This window comes from Coptis chinensis, chromosome 4, assembly GCF_015680905.1.
Source record: "Coptis chinensis isolate HL-2020 chromosome 4, ASM1568090v1, whole genome shotgun sequence".
Taxonomy (NCBI): domain Eukaryota; kingdom Viridiplantae; phylum Streptophyta; class Magnoliopsida; order Ranunculales; family Ranunculaceae; genus Coptis; species Coptis chinensis.
Genome location: NC_141459.1, coordinates 58,174 through 79,746, shown reverse-complemented (window position 1 = coordinate 79,746; position 21,573 = coordinate 58,174). Strand labels below are relative to the sequence as shown.

At 34.8% G+C, this 21,573-nt stretch overlaps 3 protein-coding genes across 5 annotated transcripts; all 3 read right to left on the bottom strand.

The window, feature by feature from the left end:
- Positions 1 to 2,967: 2,967 nt before the first annotated feature.
- Positions 2,968 to 6,605, bottom strand: LOC147500874 (protein neprosin-like). Its single transcript, XM_086605867.1, has 7 exons — positions 6,162 to 6,605; positions 6,000 to 6,086; positions 5,688 to 5,900; positions 4,805 to 4,969; positions 4,534 to 4,587; positions 4,252 to 4,398; positions 2,968 to 3,567 (listed from the first exon to the last, which is right to left on the bottom strand). Exons 1-7 carry the CDS (start codon positions 6,423 to 6,425, stop codon positions 3,190 to 3,192), a joined length of 1,308 nt encoding a protein of 435 aa, XP_086461993.1. The 5' UTR covers positions 6,426 to 6,605; the 3' UTR covers positions 2,968 to 3,189.
- Positions 6,606 to 10,178: 3,573 nt separating this feature from the next.
- On the bottom strand, positions 10,179 to 11,922 carry RAB11C (RAB GTPase 11C). Its single transcript, XM_086605868.1, has 2 exons — positions 11,625 to 11,922; positions 10,179 to 10,852 (listed from the first exon to the last, which is right to left on the bottom strand). The coding sequence occupies exons 1-2, from the start codon at positions 11,787 to 11,789 to the stop codon at positions 10,370 to 10,372; spliced, it is 648 nt and encodes a 215-aa protein (XP_086461994.1). The 5' UTR covers positions 11,790 to 11,922; the 3' UTR covers positions 10,179 to 10,369.
- A 2,072-nt stretch (positions 11,923 to 13,994) lies between these two features.
- Positions 13,995 to 18,444, bottom strand: LOC147500872 (GDSL esterase/lipase At1g71691-like). Of its 3 annotated transcripts, none has more exons than XM_086605865.1 (6): positions 18,196 to 18,444; positions 16,540 to 16,755; positions 16,107 to 16,228; positions 14,955 to 15,194; positions 14,537 to 14,789; positions 13,995 to 14,443 (listed from the first exon to the last, which is right to left on the bottom strand). In XM_086605865.1, exons 2-6 carry the CDS (start codon positions 16,553 to 16,555, stop codon positions 14,205 to 14,207), a joined length of 870 nt encoding a protein of 289 aa, XP_086461991.1. In that variant the 5' UTR covers positions 16,556 to 16,755; positions 18,196 to 18,444; the 3' UTR covers positions 13,995 to 14,204. The 3 variants fall into 3 exon arrangements, with proteins under 3 accessions (XP_086461991.1, XP_086461992.1, XP_086461990.1); XM_086605866.1 differs by having other exon boundaries at positions 16,107 to 16,187; XM_086605864.1 differs by lacking the exon at positions 18,196 to 18,444 and having other exon boundaries at positions 16,540 to 17,097.
- Positions 18,445 to 21,573: the final 3,129 nt, after the last annotated feature.

Sequence of the window (21,573 nt, the reverse complement as noted above, 5' to 3'; positions counted from 1 at the left end):
TAAAGTTATATCTACTTCGAAAGACTATAGAATTCAACTGTCATGTATAACAGTTTTCTGAAGTAGTCCTAAGTACAAGGAATTGATGGGGCAAATGTCAATATCCAAAGCAGGTAACCTGAATAATCAAATTGACTTGGGAATCTAAAGAAATTACATTTTTGTTGTGATAACTATTATTTGTCTCAATACTTCAATATTGCAAATGGTGCAATATGGTGTACAAATAAAAATTCATTGTCACCTATATCATGATATTCATCTAGATTTGAAATTGACATCGATTTGTCTTTCGCTACTGCTTATGCATCATCCAGAAAAAATGTACACATTACACTTACTAGATCAAGGTTTGAGAGCTTGCAATTTCTTAAAAAAAATAGAAAAACATAAACCCTGCAAACAAAGTATGCAATGAATCATTAGCTATCAATATACATATATTATTTATTCAAGTGGACTTTAGGCTTTTGAGTCATTAGCTATCTATGTAGCAAGTCCGGCCATAGGCCGGGCCAAATGGCTAGTAATTAACAAAAAATTCCGTATCATTGAAAAATACAATATTTTTAAAAGTTTTCTGAATTAAACAATAAATTCGTGTAATGGCTAACTATGGAATTGAGTGTCCCACGATTTTTTTTTTTCGATCTCAACAACGCTTAAGATGTGTAAATTACTTGCAAAAGTGCATGTGCCAGTGTGCCACACACTTGTATTCATTTAATGGGTTATGGAACATGTAAGCGTGGAGTAAATATTTTAATGGGTTTTATAAGAGTCAGAGATTGACATGTATTTTGGGCTTTCCAGTTTTGTTCTTTTTGATAAATATTACAATTTCCGATGTCCACAATGATTAGAGAATATATATATCAACTAGCGTACGTGTTTTCGCCACTTCACCACGTAATTAATTTAAAAAAATTCCAATTTTTTTTTCCCCAAGTGGCAGACTTCACCGATTATAGTTTAGTTTTTTTTTAATAATTTATAAATATGAAAATACAATTTAATCCGTTTAAAAAAATAAAATAAAAATAAAATAAAAATGACATTAATTGTAATATTGGCATTTGGCAAGGCGCAAAATAGAAAAAAACAATAATAAAAACAAAGTTCTGCAAAACACTAAAACTTCATATGTTGGCACGCACACGTTAGGATTTTGGACAGACCAAGGGTTTGACTCCAATGCCCAGACTCAATTGCAATAGCATTACCATAACGGTTCTGGACTTCTGGTTTTATTATTTCTAGTTGGCTGCTGAATTGAAACTAGGCGAGAATGCGAGATGCGAACTATTAAATGGTCCCATTTCGCTGCGGACAACTTGCAAAAAGACTACATAAATGTTGAGAATAGTCTATAGCAAAAAGCTTAAGAGACACATATGATGATATGCGCATGGCTTAGTAATGATGATCGAGTATTCAATACGCGTACCGTAGGATCAAAAGGATAATATATATAGACGCGCGCAAGACAGCATGATTATCAGAAAGGGGTATGGAGGAAAGATTTTTCTTGCCCCGTCTCCTGGCATCGAGCTCCTTCCCATTGAGAAATGGTACTAAATGATATATATCTTAAGGAGCACAAATGTAAATGTGAATGCCGGTGCGTTTACACTGAGAATGACATGCAGCATACTGTATCATAGTTAGTAATATTCTGTTTTATACACGTTTTATATGTTTTTCCGTATAATACTAATAATAAGGCGAATGTTTCAAACCTAAGAATTAATACTCAAATTCTATGATCCAGGCTTATAATTGCCGAATAATAAAGTCCTTTTTTTAAATGAAAAAAACACACTACAATTTAGGCAAAATATTACCTTCTAAACTTATAATGTAACCATAGTTTGGAATTTCAGAATTTTTGGAATTCTGACAAATTCAAAATCCGAAATTCATTAAATTTCGACCCTATCACATTCCGAATTTCAGATAATTTCGGATATTTCGACTCTGTATTTGGAATTCCGTTTTTTTGAAAAACCGAAATTCCAGACCGAATTCCGAAATTTAGTTCGGAATCACGAACTATGAATGCAACAAAATATGACCGAATTTTTTCGTATTATACCCATATAAAATACGAATTATATATTTATTTTTTTTTTTTTTTTTTAGCCGAATTTTTAAACGAATTAAAATCCAAATTTTCGGATTTTTGACAAATAATTTCCGTACATAATTTTTGCCGTCCACAAATTTAGCTATGTACTGCATATATGTACCACCGAAAAAAAAAAAAACAGAAAAAAGAGAAATAAAAATAAGAAATTAATTGAATTAATAAAATGAATGAATTGCCCATGGTCAACGCATTCATCAAAACTCAAAAGTGATTCCACATAGCATATCTATTTGACCATACTTTATTTTTGGTAAAGAATATGAAGATGATGCTTTATGGCCGGACAATGAGCTAGTGTGCACTAAAGTTGGTCCACTTGAAAGTGGCTCTGTACTCAATACTATACACCACTCCTTCAGTGGCTTTTCTGACTAATGCACATGCCAACCACACATCGTATATTGTAGCCATTATTCCTCCAAACTTTGTTTAGTTTCCTCCTGTTATTGTTAAAAGGTTCCTTGAAGCTAACAATGTTTTGTGCGAATTAATGTACCCATTTGCAATAGAAGGTGATGGGTACGTAGTTTGTTAATTAAACTGGTCTTGCAACTTTAATTCGCCACGTTAGAGATACAATATCCAAAATGATTCCAACAGCTGGTGTCTTTAGATCATTAAAGCTTAATCTATCACTGACATCTAATTTGCTAGAAAAGACAGAACCTTTAATTAATTTCAATAACCATTCTCTTCTGTTGGAACGACCATGGGTTACCCTCTTTTGCTTAGTTTTTTTTTTTAGCTAATAACTTTTTGGCTTAGTTCTTTCTAGGCATTTTGCGTATCCATTTCGATGTATGAAAACAAAAGTCACATTGAAAACTAAAATCAGTATGAATCAGTAAATCACATGAGATTGTATATTCGACCACTATATATTTCAATTTTTTTTTCAAAATTTACATATAAATGCCATTGTGAGGCAGTATAATTAATGGATATAAACCTGTTAAAAGGAAAACAGAAAAAAAAAAAAAAAAAAAGGGAACCGGACTGCACAAGTAAAATTGATACCGGCCAATCACCTATAAGGCTCTCTATGGGCATCTCACATTTCTTCCAGGACCTCCATAGTAAAAATAATTTCCCCACGCATTATTTTTTCCTCCTCTAATGTCGTAGCAGCTCGAGTGATCAGCTAACAACCGAATATTTGATGTAGGAAGTAAGTTGTTATCCCAATCAACGACTTGCATATTTCGAAAATAAGACGCTTTTCCAAATCCTTGTCCGGCAAACTGACCACTGCCCATCTGCGTATATGTATGGAATCCGGAAGGCCGAGTGTTAACCACTTCTCCTCCAAATTGAATCATATTTGCATGGTTCCTCAAGTGACTAAATATGAATGAAGGCCAATATCCAACCAGTAGTCCATGTCCAAATTCAAGCCACCAATGCCCGCGCTTTGGGTCCTACATAAAAAAAAAAAAATATTTTCTTTTTCGACTTAGTACATGAAGTTATTTTCTTTTTAAATTGTGTATATATATACCTGAGTACCTTGACTATTAGTAGGAGCTATACAAAATACTAAATGGTAATATGGTAAGGTATAAAATATTGTAATGATGAGGTGATTAGAAAGAAAAGTGGATGGTCAGGCTTACGCATGACATGAGCATCTTTTGAAAAGAAATAAAAAGACCAAGGTACTATTGCCACTTTATATTCTAAAAATCTTTCCGGATACAAGAACCTTTTAACTTTAGTCTTCGAGCATTGCAAGTTTGCAACTAAACTAACGGTTTTTTATGCTGGCCGAGCAAGTTAATGGGATCTGCTGGCGCGGGATTCAGGCGCACTAACATAGATATGAAACTGAAGAATATTAATCCTCTTACAGTTCTATGCGAAGTAGTACCGAGTTATATATTGCAATATAAGCTGATATACGTTACATACATTGGTACAATATATTTATATATAATTAAAGTGTCAAAACTTCTGGAGAATTTTTTGAAATATGAACGTTTCAAGTACTGATTTACCACTCAAAATTGGGTACCTACGGGCTACGGTAGATGTGTATTTGTTTAACTTTGACAGAAAAAGATCACTTAATAAATCTATGCGTTTAATACATTGATATATGTTACCTTCCAGACCAAAATGCTGATGTCGAATTGCCGACCATTGTAGGAAGAAGTTGGGGAGATTGCCGCTCCAATTGCAATTTTGTTGTTAGTTTGAATGAAGCCCGAGCATAGCAAATTATAGCAACCCGTTGCTTGATATGCATCAGTCTGTACGTAAAAAATAGATTGAACTGTCAACTGCTGCTGTGCCGGAATATTGTAAGGATTCTGTGGTAAGTCTTTCTTAATTACAATATTGGAATTAAAAACATAGGAGAAGTCGTAATATATCAAAATACTTACAGTCCAATAAGTAAAGAACCTAGGGTGGCTGTCCCCATAGAGCTCTGGGCTCACCTGGATAAAATTAAATGAAATACAATTAATATCTATAAACGAAAGACATTAATGAAATTGATAGGTAGTTGAATAGTTGTAAATGCTTTAAATAAGGGCAATACATCTGATATGTTCCATGATAATAGTAGTAAAAAATTTGTACCAATTCCATTTTCAAATTTTTTTACTTTTAACTGAATGATAAACGTAGTATCAAATTGGATAAATTACATGCCTGCCAACCAGCTTCGATTGTGTTAAGATCATTGCCGAATGAACCCGAAATCACCCATATTTGTGACAAGCTAAATTCATACATATTTGCCACGCGTGGTGTCCACACGTTTAAGCTTGCTTTTGCTCCGTAGTACTGTTGTCCCAATACATACCCAACTGCATGCTGTATTATCAGATGAACATAGTTACATAAACGTAAGTGTAATATAATTCCATGCTAAAATCAATCAGAAGAATGAAGGCCACAGTTGGAAGCTTCATTTGCATAGATAGAGAGACCACTTATGCAATAGCACTTTAATCTTAGACACAATACTTCATATTGAAACTGTAAATGGAGAGTTTGTAGTTCTTGTACGTTGGCAGAAATACAAATGGTATTAATATTTCACAAATTAAGTACAGAAGACTCAACTACCACAATGACCGTGTAATCGTGTTCAAAAAGCAATCACCATACTCTCTTTTTCTCTCTGTTTGTGTCTGTTATCTTTGTGCTTAATTTCTTATATTTCATGATATGATAGTGGAACTTATCCAATCAATTTTTCAGTCAGAACATTTGCATTCAATGGATTACCCTATAAACGTTTTTTAAGAGATACGTACACTTTCATTGTGGGTGGGAAGTTACTAAAAATTGATGAGCAAAAGCATTCCAGCCATTAAGAAAAAATGAATTTAATTGAAGTGGTTGAATAATTTCTCATAATAATGGAAGGTTGAAAATTAAAGAAATGTATGAACATAATAATGCAAGAGATAAAATAAAAAATAGAAAAATATGCATGAGTTCATATTTGGTGATTGAGCTTGGTTGAATTTCATGGAAAAACCTTCATGAAAGATTCTTCCTATGTCTTGAGTTCTTATGTACTAACCTCATGGTCACTGCTTGATGAATCACGTCTAATGGGCCTTCTTAATTTTCTTCCAAATCTTTGCACAGAACTTGCTCTTAATATATCTTCTTCTGTTATTCTTCTAATGGGAATTGTTCCTTCAGGACATAATTCACCAGAAAGTGACCATAACTGCAAACTTTCAGCCTTAACATTCGTCGCGTTGTGGCCATTTGGTCTTTCCGGTGGATCCTACAAAACAGAGATAAAAGAAAACTTTAGGCTCATAACAGTATGTTCTCTTCCATGTTTCTTGCATTAAGAGAAAATCCAAGCACCAATATCCATTACCAAAGGTTTCTGTCCTTGTAACTGAGGGTGATCAAAAGCTAGTTGTTGGTGAGATAGAACACAATCTATTATATCGCCATCAGGACTCTACAGCAACAGCAAATCAATCAACTCTCTAGAGCCAAAGCAGAAAAAAGGATGTTAAGAAACAAAAAGGCCTACCTGAATTGTCTTGACTGGAGGCTTGTTAATCTTCCTTAGATGAGCTCTTACTCTCTTGAGAAGCTCGTCCCTTGGTTGAAACGTTTGATTATTTGCCTTGGTTTCTGAAGTAATGGACCTTGCAAAAACAGGACTAATAGCAGAAGAAATAAAAAGAAGAAAACAGACAAAATAAATAGGAATGATTGGTAAGATCTTGCAATAGGTAGAAGCCATGCTTGAAGAATTTTTGTGTCTTGTTAACTTCTTGTGGTTTTGGTGCATTAGTGTTGTCTTCGTCTGTGGTGAATAGAACTTATATTCCTAGAGCTACCTTCTGACGTTTGTTGAAATATATATATTTATTGTTGGTTAATATGGAATATAAACAATTTCAAATTTTAATATAATTTACTGATCATATAATTTACTGGATCTTGATGATTAAGTAAGATTGTTACATCTGCGTATTTTTGTTGGTCTTTTGGTTTATGGACTGCAGGCGTTCGCCGACGAACTTGGGATCCCTTTTCTTGAGACTAGTGCGAAAAACTTTATCAATGCTGAGCAAGCTTTCTTAACTATGGCTAAGAAAAGGTAATTGAAATGATTGGGTACTCTATTCTGAGTGCTCTGTGCCGGATGCGTTGTCTCAGTTTGGGTTTTGTTGTCAATTCTTGGCCACCCATCAGTGCGTGGATCTTGTTATCATGAGTTCAATTTGACTTAGTACTCAACCCAAACTCTCATGAACTTGAGCCAGTACTAGTTCCAAGTTCCAACCCATGGTAGTTGGTACTCTTCAAAGCCACTTCCAACTTGAGTTTTTAACTGTGGTTGGTTAAATTAATTAGAATACTCAGTTATATGTTCAACTGTGCCTGAGTATCATTTTGTGTAGTACGGGGTTTGAGCAGCATGGGGAAAGGTGGACGTGTTAAGAGTTGAGTAGCTCCTTCAAGCCTGATATTTTCATTCAGCAATGAATATTCAAAAAGTTACCTGTCCGCGTTATGGTAGGCTCTGGATCATTGATTTAAGAATTAAGATGGGAAGCAATCCCCGAATCCCAGCTATGGTCATTGTGGTGGTGTCGAGGTTCTGCATTAGGTAGTCTTAGCGAGGGATGAGTTGAGGCACTCATGATTCGGAACAGTCTTATTATCTTCCATTAACATGTCCTCTCTTCTGCAGTTGATAACCTCTCATGTTTAGTTTTATTTATTCTTCTATTGCAGAATGGGAAATCAGCCTAAGTTCAAACAAAAAACCAGCAAAGACTGTTCAAATGAAGGGACAAGCAACCTATTCAGCAGAATAGCGACTGTTGTGGTTAGCTTTTCTTTGGACATTTTAAATTTATGTTGTATCATTGTATGACTCAGAGGTTTAGACAAATGGGTATCTTTATGTAAACATTTTGGTAGGCAGAATGTTTGTCAGAAACTGAGAAGACTTCGAAGTTTTAGAGTGATGATCTGCTTAAATGCTTTTGGGAAAATTATAAGCACCCTTAGCTTGGTCTGAAATATGCAAAGATGACACTGATACTTCATGATTTGTATATCCATTTTCGTAGAAACTGATACGATAGGATGTGATATTTGACGCCTGACCAACATCTTTCAATTTTTACTTCTTATGGAAAGGCCTCATTAAAAAAATTATCTGGAAATTCTATAGATGATAGATGTATGGTGAATTGGTGATGCACTGATGCTATTGTCTTGGTTAACCTGCTCTGTTGGCCGACATTGACATCTCTGACCATGAATGAAATTTACTTCCTAAGATGAATTGGCCATTTTGCATTGGATATTGGATTTGAAGATGAGATGATGCAACCCTACAAGGTTGGGTATGGTGTTTCATTCAATCATCACCATGCAACCTTGTTCCACAATTCCACTACAAGAAGGGCATTTGGACATTTTCTTGGGCAAATCTATAGAGACATTTGGACATTACGGAGTTGATCAAATTTAACTTACTGTTTCGTGCAAAGATGATATCAGGTAGAGGATCTTGGGATCTTGACTTACAAAGCACACCTTTATAATTTGGATGTCGGACCACGACAGGGTTGCAAGTTAATGACTGTCCTCCGTATAAATGGGTGCCGACGGTTTTGTAAGAGTTGTCCAAGACCCGGGAATAATTGAGGGAAATTTCAGAAAAATATGAATAGTGAAAAACGAGTAGCAAAAAAGGAGAGAATTTAGCATGAGGATTTCCTTAGACCACAAACAAAATTTATTGCTAAGGTTGAAACACAAACTTCTTAGAAAATTCGTGATTAAAACTTCATTATTTCGAAGAACTTAAATAAGACCTCAACCAATTTATCTAGAAAAAAAAAAAAAAAAAAAACTTTACTTGAATACCCCAAAATTTAAGATTTCAATGGTAGCATATAGATGAATCTGAAACACTTCCAAAATGCGTGTGTTGAGTAACGAAACATATATCAACTGAGGGGCCCTATAAACTTGATTTCACATATCTATACGATTTAGGCAGCCAATTTGAAGGCATGCATTACGCATGTTGGTCCATGAAGTAACGCCAATCTTTATGTCAATTGCAGTTCCAATCTATTATATGAACTCCAAAGAAACTCCACCATGAAAAATAATGAATTAGAAGTTGATTTTTGGTGGAGATATTCTCTCCACAATATATATCATTTTTAGAAAAAATCAACATATTTGAAAATATCTAGACGTATCGAAATTTCCTTACAATGTTATAAAATTATCTAACGGTTCAGATTTTTCAAATTTCGAAACAATTTTTTGAAAAATTAAACATTTTCGTTTGGGTTGATTTTTTGTGGAAAGATTCTCTATAATGAGAAGACTATCTTCACACATAATCAGCCCTCAATTCATTTTATAAATATCTCATTCGTTGGCCAAAATGATTGCTTATTGTGATTGAATAGTCAATAGTGCACAACTAATTGATCCCACTACTTTAAAGCCAAGAATTTCTATACGATTGAACTCCCATAAGCCTGGTAAAGTGGATTCCTCAAGAACTGAAGAATAAGACCTCCGTGTGTACAGAAAATTCATCGTCTTATGTAACTAATTAAATATAAATCAATATCACTCTCCGCCCCATCTTAAGAAAAAGGGAACTGCACAAGAAGAATTTCATACACATGAAATCCATTTTACACAGGAAAATTTGTCGTCACTTTTGAGAGATGGAAGTCTTATTTCTAATATAGTTCAAATAATTGTTTTCATGGACAGAAAGTAGAAATATGGCAACGGATAAGTGCAATCAAATCAAGAGAGAATAAGTTTTTCAATAACCACATTATTCTTGCTACAAACCAAGTTGAAGACACTCATCCTCGAGATTATGTTGAGATTACTTCTGAAATTTCGGTAGTAACACCTCTGATTAATGGAGATGAATGGAAAACTATTAAAAAGAAAAAGAAAACTAAAAAACACATTCAACAATCTCTTGGTGAAATTGATGATCCCACTCTCGCCATGATGAAAAAAGTTCTCTTTGGCCAGGAAAAAAGTTAAGCATCTTGATGGTTATATTAAAGAGATTTGGAATGAACAAATGGGTCAGACATTTGCTTGCATCCATTGTGGAAACTTCTTCCGAGAGTTTGATAAGGCCCAAAAGCATGTTTCGAAAGATCATCCAGCCTTGGCAAAACAATTCTCGAAAGGAAAATACGTGAAATGAGATACTTCTAGTAATGGTGTACTTTGAATAGATTTGGTGTTAAGCTTGAGACCTTAGAACTTGTGTTTTTGTCGAACGTCTTTCTAATGACTATACTCTTAGGGAAGGTATGTATGAGGATGATGCCCCAGGAACTCCATATGTAACAAGTTGATTATCAATAAAACAAGTGTGGGTTAGCCTTAACCCTAGCTTAACTTTTCAAAAAAAAAAATCAAAAGGACATGAATCTGAAATGAACCCAGATATTGATATATATAATACAACCACTCAGTTCCTGTTTTCAAGTAGTCAAAACAACGGAGCATCAGAGCATTAATCTGTGGTCAACTGGGCGATCTATAAAACTTGGTTTCCTCCATCCACGAGACCGTAGATAAAGTTACATTGAAGTTGAGCAAAGTAAATACCTCAAACAAAGAATCTATAAAAAAAAAACCCAAAAAAAGAGACGGAGTACAAAACAAATATCTTAAAATTATAAATCCTCAAAACACAATATATTAATACCTTTAAGTTGACGAGCAGCATGGCTTCTTTGTGTTGGCCTCTGATCCTTCAACAACAAGTGTCTTCCCTTCCTTAATACTGGTCGGTGCAGGCTCATCTGAAGAGAGAGTCTTCTTACTAATAATTCGATATATCTCTCCTAGGATAGTCTGGAAAGCCTTCTCAACGTTGATCGCTTCAAGAGCAGATGTCTCAATGAATGACAGACCTTCCTTCTCCGCATAACTCTGAGCGTCTTCTGTTGCAACCCCTCGGAGGTGCTTCAGGTCAGTCTTATTCCCAATGAGCATAATCACAATGTTTGAGTCAGCATGGTCCCGAAGCTCCTTGAGCCACCGGCTAACATTTTCAAAAGTTGTTGGTTTTGTCACATCATAAACTAGAAGAGCACCGAGTGCACCCCTATAGTATGCACTGGTAATTGCTCTATATCGTTCCTGACCCGCTGTATCCCATATTTGTGCTTTTATAGTTTTTCCCTCAACCTAAACCAAGAAGAAAGTGAAGGAGTACACTATAAAAAGATCATCAGCTTTAAAAAATACGTTTTGAAAGTATATATGCTTAGACAAACTCAAGTTAATCAATAGTGGGTCCCTATATACAGTGCCAAATCCTTTTCTGGATACCTCACCAATCTTCTACAAAATACTCAGCTCAATGTGAAAAATCATTTCTTGCAAGTGAGATCTCCATAATCATAACCTGAAACTTCTTTTGAGTGCTCACGTAACAAGATCTTAATGTATGGTAAAACCAAAGGGTCTATATAAATTATTATAAAATCCAGACATTGTTCAGCTCACTAAAACCAAATGGAGTCCCACTTTCAGCAGAGTTTTATTGCTACCAACATCATACTGTATTATTGATGCATCTAACTTTAAAATCTCATTGGTGGCTTTGATCATCTTCTGTTCCCACATTTCAGCCTATTCGCGAATATGTTAAAAGCAACTGCAAAGTGCACAGAGTGGTGGTGGGGGGACTGACTCTAATCTTGCAATAGAAAACGATATCAAACGATGCCACACCACTCAATCTTAGACAACTTAAACAGCTGCCACTAAAAACTTTGCCATGTTCAATTACACTATTATGCTACATTTTCAGATAGGCTATGCTAGTTTCTTCAACATATAATACTAATCCAGATCTAAAGTATACAAGGAATTAGTCAGATCTAAACAGCAGAGTTGTAACATAAAAAATAGCTTATTATTATTATTGAATGAATGAGAGAGAGAGAAATAAGACCTGAAGAGTACGAGTGGCAAATTCAACACCAATAGTTGATTTGGATTCCAAGCAGAACTCATTACGAGTGAATCTCGAAAGAAGATTCGATTTCCCAACGCCTGAATCGCCGATTAATACGACCTTGAATAAGTAATCGTACTCTTCGTCCGCTCTCCTCGCCATCTACGGATTGAATTGAAATTATATTTTTTTTCTCCTAAAAAAACTGGAGAGAGAGAGAGAGAGTTTTGCGGGTTTTGTTTCTCCCTGTTCTAGATTTAGTTATTTCCCTCCCTCTTTTTTCCCCGAAGTGAAATGATTGATTTTTGGACTTTCCATATGTACCCTTCATCTTTTCCCTTTATTATTACTCGCCAGTAAATGAGGTAATGAAAATCAACCAATTCTAGGTGGTCGCAAATTCATTAACAAAAAACAACCCACGCGACATTATCACTATTATCACGGTTGCGCGCGACAGTTAGAGTGTCGCATGTATAATTCCAAAACAACCCACGCGACATTAGGAATGACGCACAACCATTCCAAAAATTTTAAAAAAAAACCCCACGCGACATTAGGAGTAGCGCATAGTGTTGGTCAAAGTAAAAAAAAAAAAAATTGGCAACATTACCAATGTCGCTCTGCATCCGCATCTAAATTGTCAAATTTGTGAACAAGAATGCAAATAAACAGGAGATGCGACTGAATTTGAGGGCACTTAAAATTGAAATTCGGAAAATTTCCAATTATTTATTCAAATATGAAGATTTTGACAGTTATACTGCCACCTATAGAGGCTCTTACTCGGGGTCCACTCATTTTGGGTGTCATGGGCACGATTTCATGGGACCAAGGTTCAAAACATCGAAATGGTAAATTTATTAAGTTGCTTTAAAATGGAGTTGGGCATAATTTGTTGTATGGAAATACATTGAATTCAACCTGAGTACTGTGCCTTGTGGTTAATCACCCCAGAGTATTTAGCCTTTTTTTTTACCAGATAGTATTTCCATACATTCTATAAGTTCATTAATGTCAAAAGTTACAATTATTATGTGAAAAAATAAACATAACTTAGAAACACATAGCCTTTAACGAGAGTACGAGACCATAATGGTGAAATTACATTATTAAAATAGCAACACAAGATCACTATCCACAAGGTCCCTAACCTAAAAATAGGTATACTTTTAACACATCAAAGTACCTGTTCACTAAAATTCTGATATGGCATAACATACTTCCTATGTTACCATTATCTTTCTCCAATATATTCGCATATATAAGATCATTTGTTCCAATAACCTAGTACCTTAATCAAAGAAAGATAATATTGTGTCATAGAGCGGATGCTGCAATATGCCCAATAAGAATTCCCAGCCCTATAGTGGGCCCGATTGGTTGCATACACTGGTGGAGGTAAAGGAATCAACGATACCGTTAATCTTATCAATTCAGGCCTTTCAAACTTCAAAGCTTGTAGATCGATCAATGTTGGAAAGTTCGCTGGAGCAAAGTTTGTACATGTGAACACATACAAAAGTCACAAAGATCATATAGAGAATGCTGCTTCGTATGGTAATTTATTTAATTGAGATATTTGATAGTTAATGTGCATGTTGCTAGACTTAATTAAGTGCCTTCATCTTCACCGCAGTCACATTAATAACTGATTAGTACATAACTTCAGGCTTCGAGGTGGTGGACAATGAATGCTTTCGGGTGGGGAGAAACAATGAACAGATATCTTGTCTTCCTTTGCAAAGACCATGTACCTAATGGCAAGAGTACATATTTTGGGATGGCATTTCATCCCACAGAAGTTGCAAACATCAAACTGGAAAATGTATCAGTTAGTTCGAAATCAAAATCTGATATGTACCAGACTAACATTCATCAGCAAGCACTTCTCTAAGCCAGCTTGGAGAGAGCTTATTAGTACTGTTATAATTTGAGTTGGCCAATGAAATATTTTTGAATTACTTAATTAGTCTTTGAGTTCGAAGTAACAACCAATAATTTTGAGCTATATATGAATTATTGACTATCACATGGCCAACTGTATCTGGGCATCCAACCAAGTTTGTCACAGTAGGAATCTAGCTGATCAGGATGAGCAACAAAGAAGATCTAAATACCCTTTCTGCTTTGTGTTTGATTTCTCAAAAAGTGATCAGAAGTTAGCTAGCTATTTGGACCATGACAAAAATGTATTGCCAAAAAATAAAAACTGACATGTTCCTATCACTGTGGTCATTTATAGTTTATACTACTTTTGCGAGTTACTTGTTGGTAGCTTCTTTTGCCAAGAGTTGTTACTGCAAAATAATCCAATCTGTTACATACCTATGACTTAAAAATAATTTTATCAACCATACAAATGGCTGTGATTAAACCTGAATTCATAGATTAATTCAAAACTTAAAATGAAGACAAAACAATCATATATGCTTTTGGAGAGCAAAAAGTACTTAATCGATCGTATATTAGCTACATAACGAGAATAATACCAGCAGATTCTAGCACACAGCAGTATGAGAAACAAACAGGGACGTCTTATATCCAAAGTAGCGAAGAAACTCTACTTATTTTTTGCTACTGGGGTGATTCAATATCAAGACTTGCAAGTTGTTGTATGTTCATAGGATACACAACATCTGTACCTCCACTGAAAGCCTTTCCTGCCAGTACGAGATTAACAACTTCTGTTGGGTGGAAAGCATCCCAAAACATGTACTCTTTGCGGTTTGCGCATGGTGTTTGGAAGGGAAGACATGTTATCTGGCCACTGTTACGACCGATTCCACAACATCCTCGATCAATTACACGCAGACCTATTTAATAAAGACCAGATTGATTTAGCTCAGTTTAGTTCTAGACAATGACCATAGGGACTCCAGAACTAATTTACAAGGTATTGCACTTACCATAAGCACCGGGGTTCTTGACAATGTCCTCATTGAACATGCGATAGATATCGACGTAAATGAATTTCGAGCCAGGGAGACTTGTACTGAGGTCGTTCATCATTGCTTTGATGTTTGTATTGAATGGGAGAATAAGCTGATTAACTTCTTGTGAGCACTGACTGTTAGGACTCTGCGCTAAGATGCTTGGGATGCAACCCATTAGTCCAAGGCCTGAGAGAATAAATCTTCGAGCTCCAAGATTGTAAAGCCTCTGAAATGTTAAATGGTCAAATTTGTATTACTAAAACTTAAGTAAATGGTTTGGATGTAAATTACCTAATTATAGTGAGTAGTGACTAAATTTTAATTTCAATTCCTAGTTCTCAAATTACTGCATATATGTGCCTTGGGGTTCTACTTCCAAGTTCCTACTTACAGTGAGTTGCTGAGTATACTGTTGAATCAATAGGTTAGCGTACTGTTGGCCATTGTATTGGTTGCGAGTTGGGTAATTTGGCAAAAGGTAATTGTTGAGGTAGTCATTGCTGCCCATGCCAATAAAGAATAAGCACCGTGCAATCGCCTGTGCCGCATCATCGGCTCCTAGATTATCAGTTATTTGATCCAACGTATTCTCAAAGTTCTTTATCTGTTGATTGAAGGGTATGCGTCCCACCTGATAAAAACATAGAGTAAAAATATACAGAATGGAAAATTTATCACAAAATTACCTATATACAGTTATCGGGGAAAAAAAAACAATTACTTATAGTCCTACACATTTCATACCAAAATTTAAAATGCTTATTAAATATGCTGTTGCATCAAAATCATGTGTAACAGGAACCAAAGTACTTAACGTAGAATTTTTAACAATATGGTCCAAATCCATAAATGTGATCAGGAACTTTGAAGTGGACCACGAACTTGGAGGCTAGAAGGTAAGACTAAGAAAATGCCATATACTACTAACCATCTGATCTGAATTTTAAATTGGTCGGTATGTTTGTGATCATTTTAGCAATTTAGGTACGTTTAGCAGAAGATATGTCCAAATTTCGTACAACGCGATCGATGGATATCTTTGCGCACACAGAAACCAATTTACCCAGTGGCTACCATGTACAAGGTAGATATATCCATTTAATTAATATCAGTCAACTCCAATATCTTTTTGTTCTTTTGTACGCAAATATCCTTTTAGAAGAAAATAAAATAAAACAAATTAAATTAAAAAGGGACCACGCAAATACAATATTCCCCTAAGACCTCATTCAAGTCGAAGACATAGCTTTAATTCGGCTCTTTTATTTTTTCCGATATAGGAATAGGCGAATAGCTTTAAATAGACTCCAATGCATTAAATCACGGAGGCATGAACGTATCATGAATGTAATGAAAAATTGGATCAGTTGGTCACGGGATAATAACAACAACAACTATATACCGTGCCACATTTTATCATTTTCATTTGATTTATATCAGATCCAAAAAATGAATAAAAATTGGAAACTATGAATAAAGAACAGAAATAACAGTTTATTAAGAATATAGAAATTAGAAGTATGTAGAAGCGTGATGTGCTCACAAAGTTTCTCCCAGTGATGTCAAGGATTCCAGCAGCGGCGGATGCATAATTCACACCGTGAAGCATTTCATCACCCGAGGCCTGCGAGTGAGCTGGAATGAGTGGAAGTCCCAGCAGTTGTGCTGCAGTATAGCAACTCAGTATCATTCATATCTCCATTCTAACTATTTTTTTTTTCTTTCTGAGCAACTAACAATGCCTCTAGTGCCTATATTAAAGATGTCCTCAATCATATGTCGAAACAAAAAGGCAATGGAAGGTAAGAAATCTTAATGTCGAAACAGTCTAGTGTACGTGCCTAATTGCCTATGACCATCACTATGTCAAATAATCAACAGTGTTATAAACACATTGAATCATCCTCATGATCAGTTTATGTATACTACAGTACGTGTGAAAACATTAAGAAATTATATGAGACAGAGGGAGTTACCAATTCCGTCAACCATGGTAAGACCATTAGAAAAGCGGCCAGTCGGACCACCATTGAAATCAATACCATAAGGGTAATAATTAGCCTTGGCAAAAGAAGGGAGGTTATTGTTGTTCCCATTGTCAATAAGAGAATCTCCAAATATGAATAAAGCTGGAACTAATTCTCTTCTTGCACCAGCATCTGGTGATACCGCAAAATCACCAATGCCTTGACCTGAAACACTCAACCATACTAACATCAACACAAACAAAATTGGACTCATGGTGAAGCTGCCAGTGGCAATATATGACTTAAGAGTGAGGGGAGATAGAGAGGTTGAACTTTGAAGAGGGTTGAGGATAGTGTGAGAAGGAGGTATATATAGAACAGAATGTTTATTATTAATTGCCTCCACCTGTTTTCACAGAACAGTAATTACTAGAGGTTGCATTACCAACAATAATGTGCTACGTGCCATTTTCCTTTAGACCATTTACTCTCTTGAATGCATTTTCTAGTATTTATCCATAGTACAGTAATTACATATTCTGTAGTCACCCGGACTTTTTAGTTTGTTCAATTTATTTTCAGTGTTTCCTTTTTCATAATATTATAGCCTTATAGGTACATATGCAGAAACAGGGCAGCGTTGCATGTGTAAATGTGTAATATTGGCCAATTTGCGTAATATACATCCAGAAAATCAATTAGGCCAATGTGCATTGCATGAGTTTTGGTGTAATAAGCATGCTATCTAAAATCTCCCGATATAAGTAATATTTGTGCACCTAACAAGTGTAGGAGTCATTTTGGTTATATTTCAAGATGAGATGCATTGCAATGTGCCCTATATATTCACCAATGTGAAATCTCAATATCTTGTACCGAATGAACCTCTAAACTTTCAAAATATATGTGCCAATTCCGCAAAATTTTCTTCTATATTTTTACCACGCGTGAAATGATCTTACAATCTTACCAATTTTCTCTTTTGTTGTGTACTAGAAACTCTCAAGTTTTACTTTCTTGGCAATTTTCATCTCTGTTTGACTAGTTGATGAATAAATACGATTTCAGTAGTCAATACAAGTGTACAACTTCCACAGTTCCACACTCAGTTCTTGTTTTTCTTCCCATTCACTCTCTACGGCTTACCAGAAACACTGTGCATTATGAGTGCATCTTTCCATCTTGGAAAAGGAAACAAATTAAAAGCTACTCCCCTAGTTCTGCTACCACCTACATTCCTTCCTTTTTAGCACAAGCCAACAATTTGATCTTGGCTGCCACAAGAAAATAATTAAGGTTGACAAACTTAGAACTTTAGAAGCTGCTCCAGTAAGACAACGCGGTTTTGTCCTAGGAAGGAAAAGTAGGATATTGCTTGTACCGAAAATCTACAAAGAAGATTTCCTTTGTCCAGCTGAAGGAATAAGATTCCGATTTTCTTTTGTGAGAACCTTACCGTGTCATTTGCTAGAAAATGACCAAAATTAACAGCAATTGGGCATCTAGTTTGTAAAATTAAATATCCCCTGTCCCACCAGACGGGACTCGCACCTTAAAATTTTGTATTCACTATTCAGTTGGTTAAACAAGAACCAATTGGCAGCAGAAGTACGTGCAATGAATGCTACAGTTGAGAATTAGTAGAATTTTGCCAAAAAAACATACCATGATTCGTTGATTTGAAGTTGACTTTAAACCTTGTCACACAAGCTGAATATGGCTGTTTTAATGATAACTGACCGGCCGTCGAGCTTTTGACAACTTTGAAATCCAATAAACTCGAGTCAAAGCCTCGTTAGTCGTGCCCAATTCATTGCCTCACACGAATTGACTGATGCACTAATTTTGTTGGAGAGCTCGAAATTCCAACACAATCCGGTTTTCTAGCTTGCTAAAAACTAGGGGTGTAAAACGGGCCGCTCTCAAACCACGAAACTAGGGGTGTAAAATGGGTAATATACACATATACGAAATAAAGAAAATCATTTACCATAATTCTCAAAAAACTTATTACAAAATGTGTAATAGTTGATTTACATTAGACTTAAGTATTTTAAACCCATTTAAAGGTCGGGCCTTTATTTTTCAACATTTAATCATTTAAAAAAAAAAAACTTGTGAGGGGTAGGCCTATGAGGGCCAATACTAAAATTTTTTAAATGACTAGGGAAACCTTAGCCCTCTCTTTAGAGAATTGAGAGCTCAAAACTTGTATGATTTGAAGGTCAGGGCCTCTCATGTAATGAGGGGTAGGCCTATGAGGGCCAATACTAAAATTGTGAAACCTTAGCCCTCTCTTTAGAGAATTGAGAGCTCGGCCAGAAGGCCTAGTTTGAAGGCCGGGCTAGAGGGCCAGGTTTGATTGTTCTCTTAAACTCTTTATTTATTTTATAATCTTGTTAAATTGATACGCGATAAATTAATTATTACGTTCAAATAATAGGCGTTTTCAATCTTGACTTTAGTTAATGTACTTAATTAATAATTTTGTTAAAATTTGTAAGATAATAAAATTCAAAAGTTTCGTTCTTAGGTTTTATGTGTCAATGTATTCAATGAATCAATAAGAAATGTATATGAGACCAAAAAAATGATGTGGTGTTGTAGGTTGTAGAGAAAAACTTCGGTCCATAGCGCTTAGGATGCAAAACCGTCCATAGTGCCTCTGCACCACTCATGTGTCCCATACTACAACCTTTGTTAACTTTGGTTTTTTTTTTGGGTAACTCTAGTTAACTCTTTCCTATTTTCTCTCATTAAAAGTTAAATATTTCACCTAGATAATTTTAGCGCTCACCTTGATCGAAGAAAATAAAAAAAATAAAATAGTAGTAAAATTAGGATAAGTAAAATCTTTTTATTCTAGTTATTGGTTTTAAACCCCGTGTCTCTCAACTTCTCAAGTCGATAGCTAGTAATACTAATATGTATCTACGGAGACCCTAACAACAAAATAAAAGTACACTACACATTTTTGTCCACACACAATAAGTTACCAACTATATCCATAATTAAACTAAACAATTGCCAAACATTAACATGTTTCTTCTTGATGTGGTTAGAATCAAGTATTCTGGTCTACCAAAAAAATCAAATATGTGAATTAGAAGGAGGACTTCCAAGAGTGCGTGAGATTTCACCAGCAATGCGATGTTACATGGCTTTGATAAAATTCAGTATATACAATCCTTAATTATGCTCTCACTTATAATACTACTTGCTCAAGTTCATAGATTGCCTCAATTACAATGTACGTTGGGCCATTAAAAGTGAAGCTTCGCTGGAACAATGTCGTACCAAGCTCTCCATGTCAATCATCAGATAGTATATGACAATATCTTATAACTCACCATTAGCGTTGATCATTCATATAGCCATGCCTGAAAGTTAAGAAAACCATTTATAATGAGAATGCTTAAAGGTATACTCAAGATATACTTATTATTAAATAATATAATACCTTAGCGAAAGTAACTGCATTATCTTGTGAAATAGGTAAAGGTTTGAATCTATATATTATATACATGACTGCAAAACCCACACATCAAAACCTAAAAGAAAAAACCAACATAACTAAGCCAAGATTTTGAAATAAGCCAAATAGCTTTAAGGTTGGTGCAAATGGTATACTCTGGAAGCTGAGCGAGTTCATACAACTTCGTTATTTTTTATATATTTATTTATTTTTGGTAGTATACACTCTTCGAATAAAAGAAAATGTTGTTGGTGTTGGTGTTTTTTTTATTGGTATTTTTTTTGTGTTTTTGTACTATATACTCTTCGAATAAAAGAAAATGTTTTTTTTTTGCCAGAACATATAAAAGAAATATGATTTCTACATTGAAAGATAATCCTATGTGAACAACTTAGCAAAATAAAGAAGACAAAGTACTTAAATAAAACTTACACTAAAACTTGTTTCCAAACTTCCAATTCAACGAGAATCGAAAGAAAGTCTAAGAAAAGAGGTTAGGCAATGATTAATTTATACGTTGTTGTATGTGTGGCCTATGTTCAAAACTTGCATGTTCAATATTTACACTCTAGGTATTACTGAAGGCACGGAGTGCAATTGAAGTTATTTCTGAAACAATATTTAAATTGATCAAAGAAAATAAAAATAAAATAAAATAGTAATAAAATTAGGATAAGTCAAATCTTTTTATTCTAGTTATTTGTTCTAAGCCCCGTGTCTCTCAATTTCTCAAGTCGATAGCTAGCAGTACTAATCTGTATCTACGGAGACCCTAACAACATAATAAAAGTACACTACACGTTTTCGTCCACACATAATAAGTTACCAACTATATCAATAATTAAACTAAACAATTGCCAAACATTAACATGTTTTTTCTTGATGTGGTGAGAATTAAGTATTCTGGTCTACCAAAAAAAATTAAATATGTGAATTAGAAGGAGGCCTTCCAAGAGTGCATAAGATGTCACCAGTAATGCGAAGTTACATGGCTTTGATAAAATTCAATATATACAATCCTTAATTATGCTCTCACTTATTATACTACTTGCTCAAGTTCATAGATTGCCTCAATTACAATGCATGTTGGGCCATCAAAGTGAAGCTTCGCTGAACAATGTTGTACCGAGCTCTCCATGTTAAATTATATAACATGACTGCAAAACAGTATACTAAAGATAGACTTATTGTTAAATTATATAATACCTTAGCGAGATAACTGCATTTTCTTGTGAATTAGGTAAAATTTTGAATCTAGATATTATAGACATGACTGCAGAACCCACACATCAAAACCTAAATGAAAAAATCCACACAACTAAGCTAGGATTTTGAATTAAGCCAAATAGCTTTAAGGTTGCTCCGAATGGTATACTCTGAAAGCTGAGCGAGTACATGGAACTTCGTTTTTATTTATTTATTTTATTTTATTTTATTTTATTTAGTAGTATATACTCTTTGAATAAAAGAAAATGTGTGTGTGTGTGTGTGTGTGTGGTGTGGTATATACTCTTCGAATAAAAGAAAATGTTTTTTTTTCCAGAACATATAAAAGAAATGTGATTTCT

Coding starts and splice junctions, on each gene's coding strand:
- LOC147500874 (XM_086605867.1), bottom strand. CDS start 6,425: ATGCACCAAAACCACAAGAAGTTAACAAGACACAAAAATTCTTCAAGC. Junction 4,970..5,687: donor CATCAAGCAGTGACCATGAG/GTTAGTACATAA, acceptor CTGATAATACAG/CATGCAGTTGGGTATGTATT. Junction 4,588..4,804: donor CAATCGAAGCTGGTTGGCAG/GCATGTAATTTA, acceptor AATTTTATCCAG/GTGAGCCCAGAGCTCTATGG.
- LOC147500872 (XM_086605864.1), bottom strand. CDS start 16,804: ATGAGTCCAATTTTGTTTGTGTTGATGTTAGTATGGTTGAGTGTTTCA. Junction 14,790..14,954: donor AGTATACTCAGCAACTCACT/GTAAGTAGGAAC, acceptor TTAACATTTCAG/AGGCTTTACAATCTTGGAGC. Junction 14,444..14,536: donor CAAGAACCCCGGTGCTTATG/GTAAGTGCAATA, acceptor TTTATTAAATAG/GTCTGCGTGTAATTGATCGA.
- RAB11C (XM_086605868.1), bottom strand. CDS start 11,789: ATGGCGAGGAGAGCGGACGAAGAGTACGATTACTTATTCAAGGTCGTA. Junction 10,853..11,624: donor TTGCCACTCGTACTCTTCAG/GTCTTATTTCTC, acceptor TTCTTGGTTTAG/GTTGAGGGAAAAACTATAAA.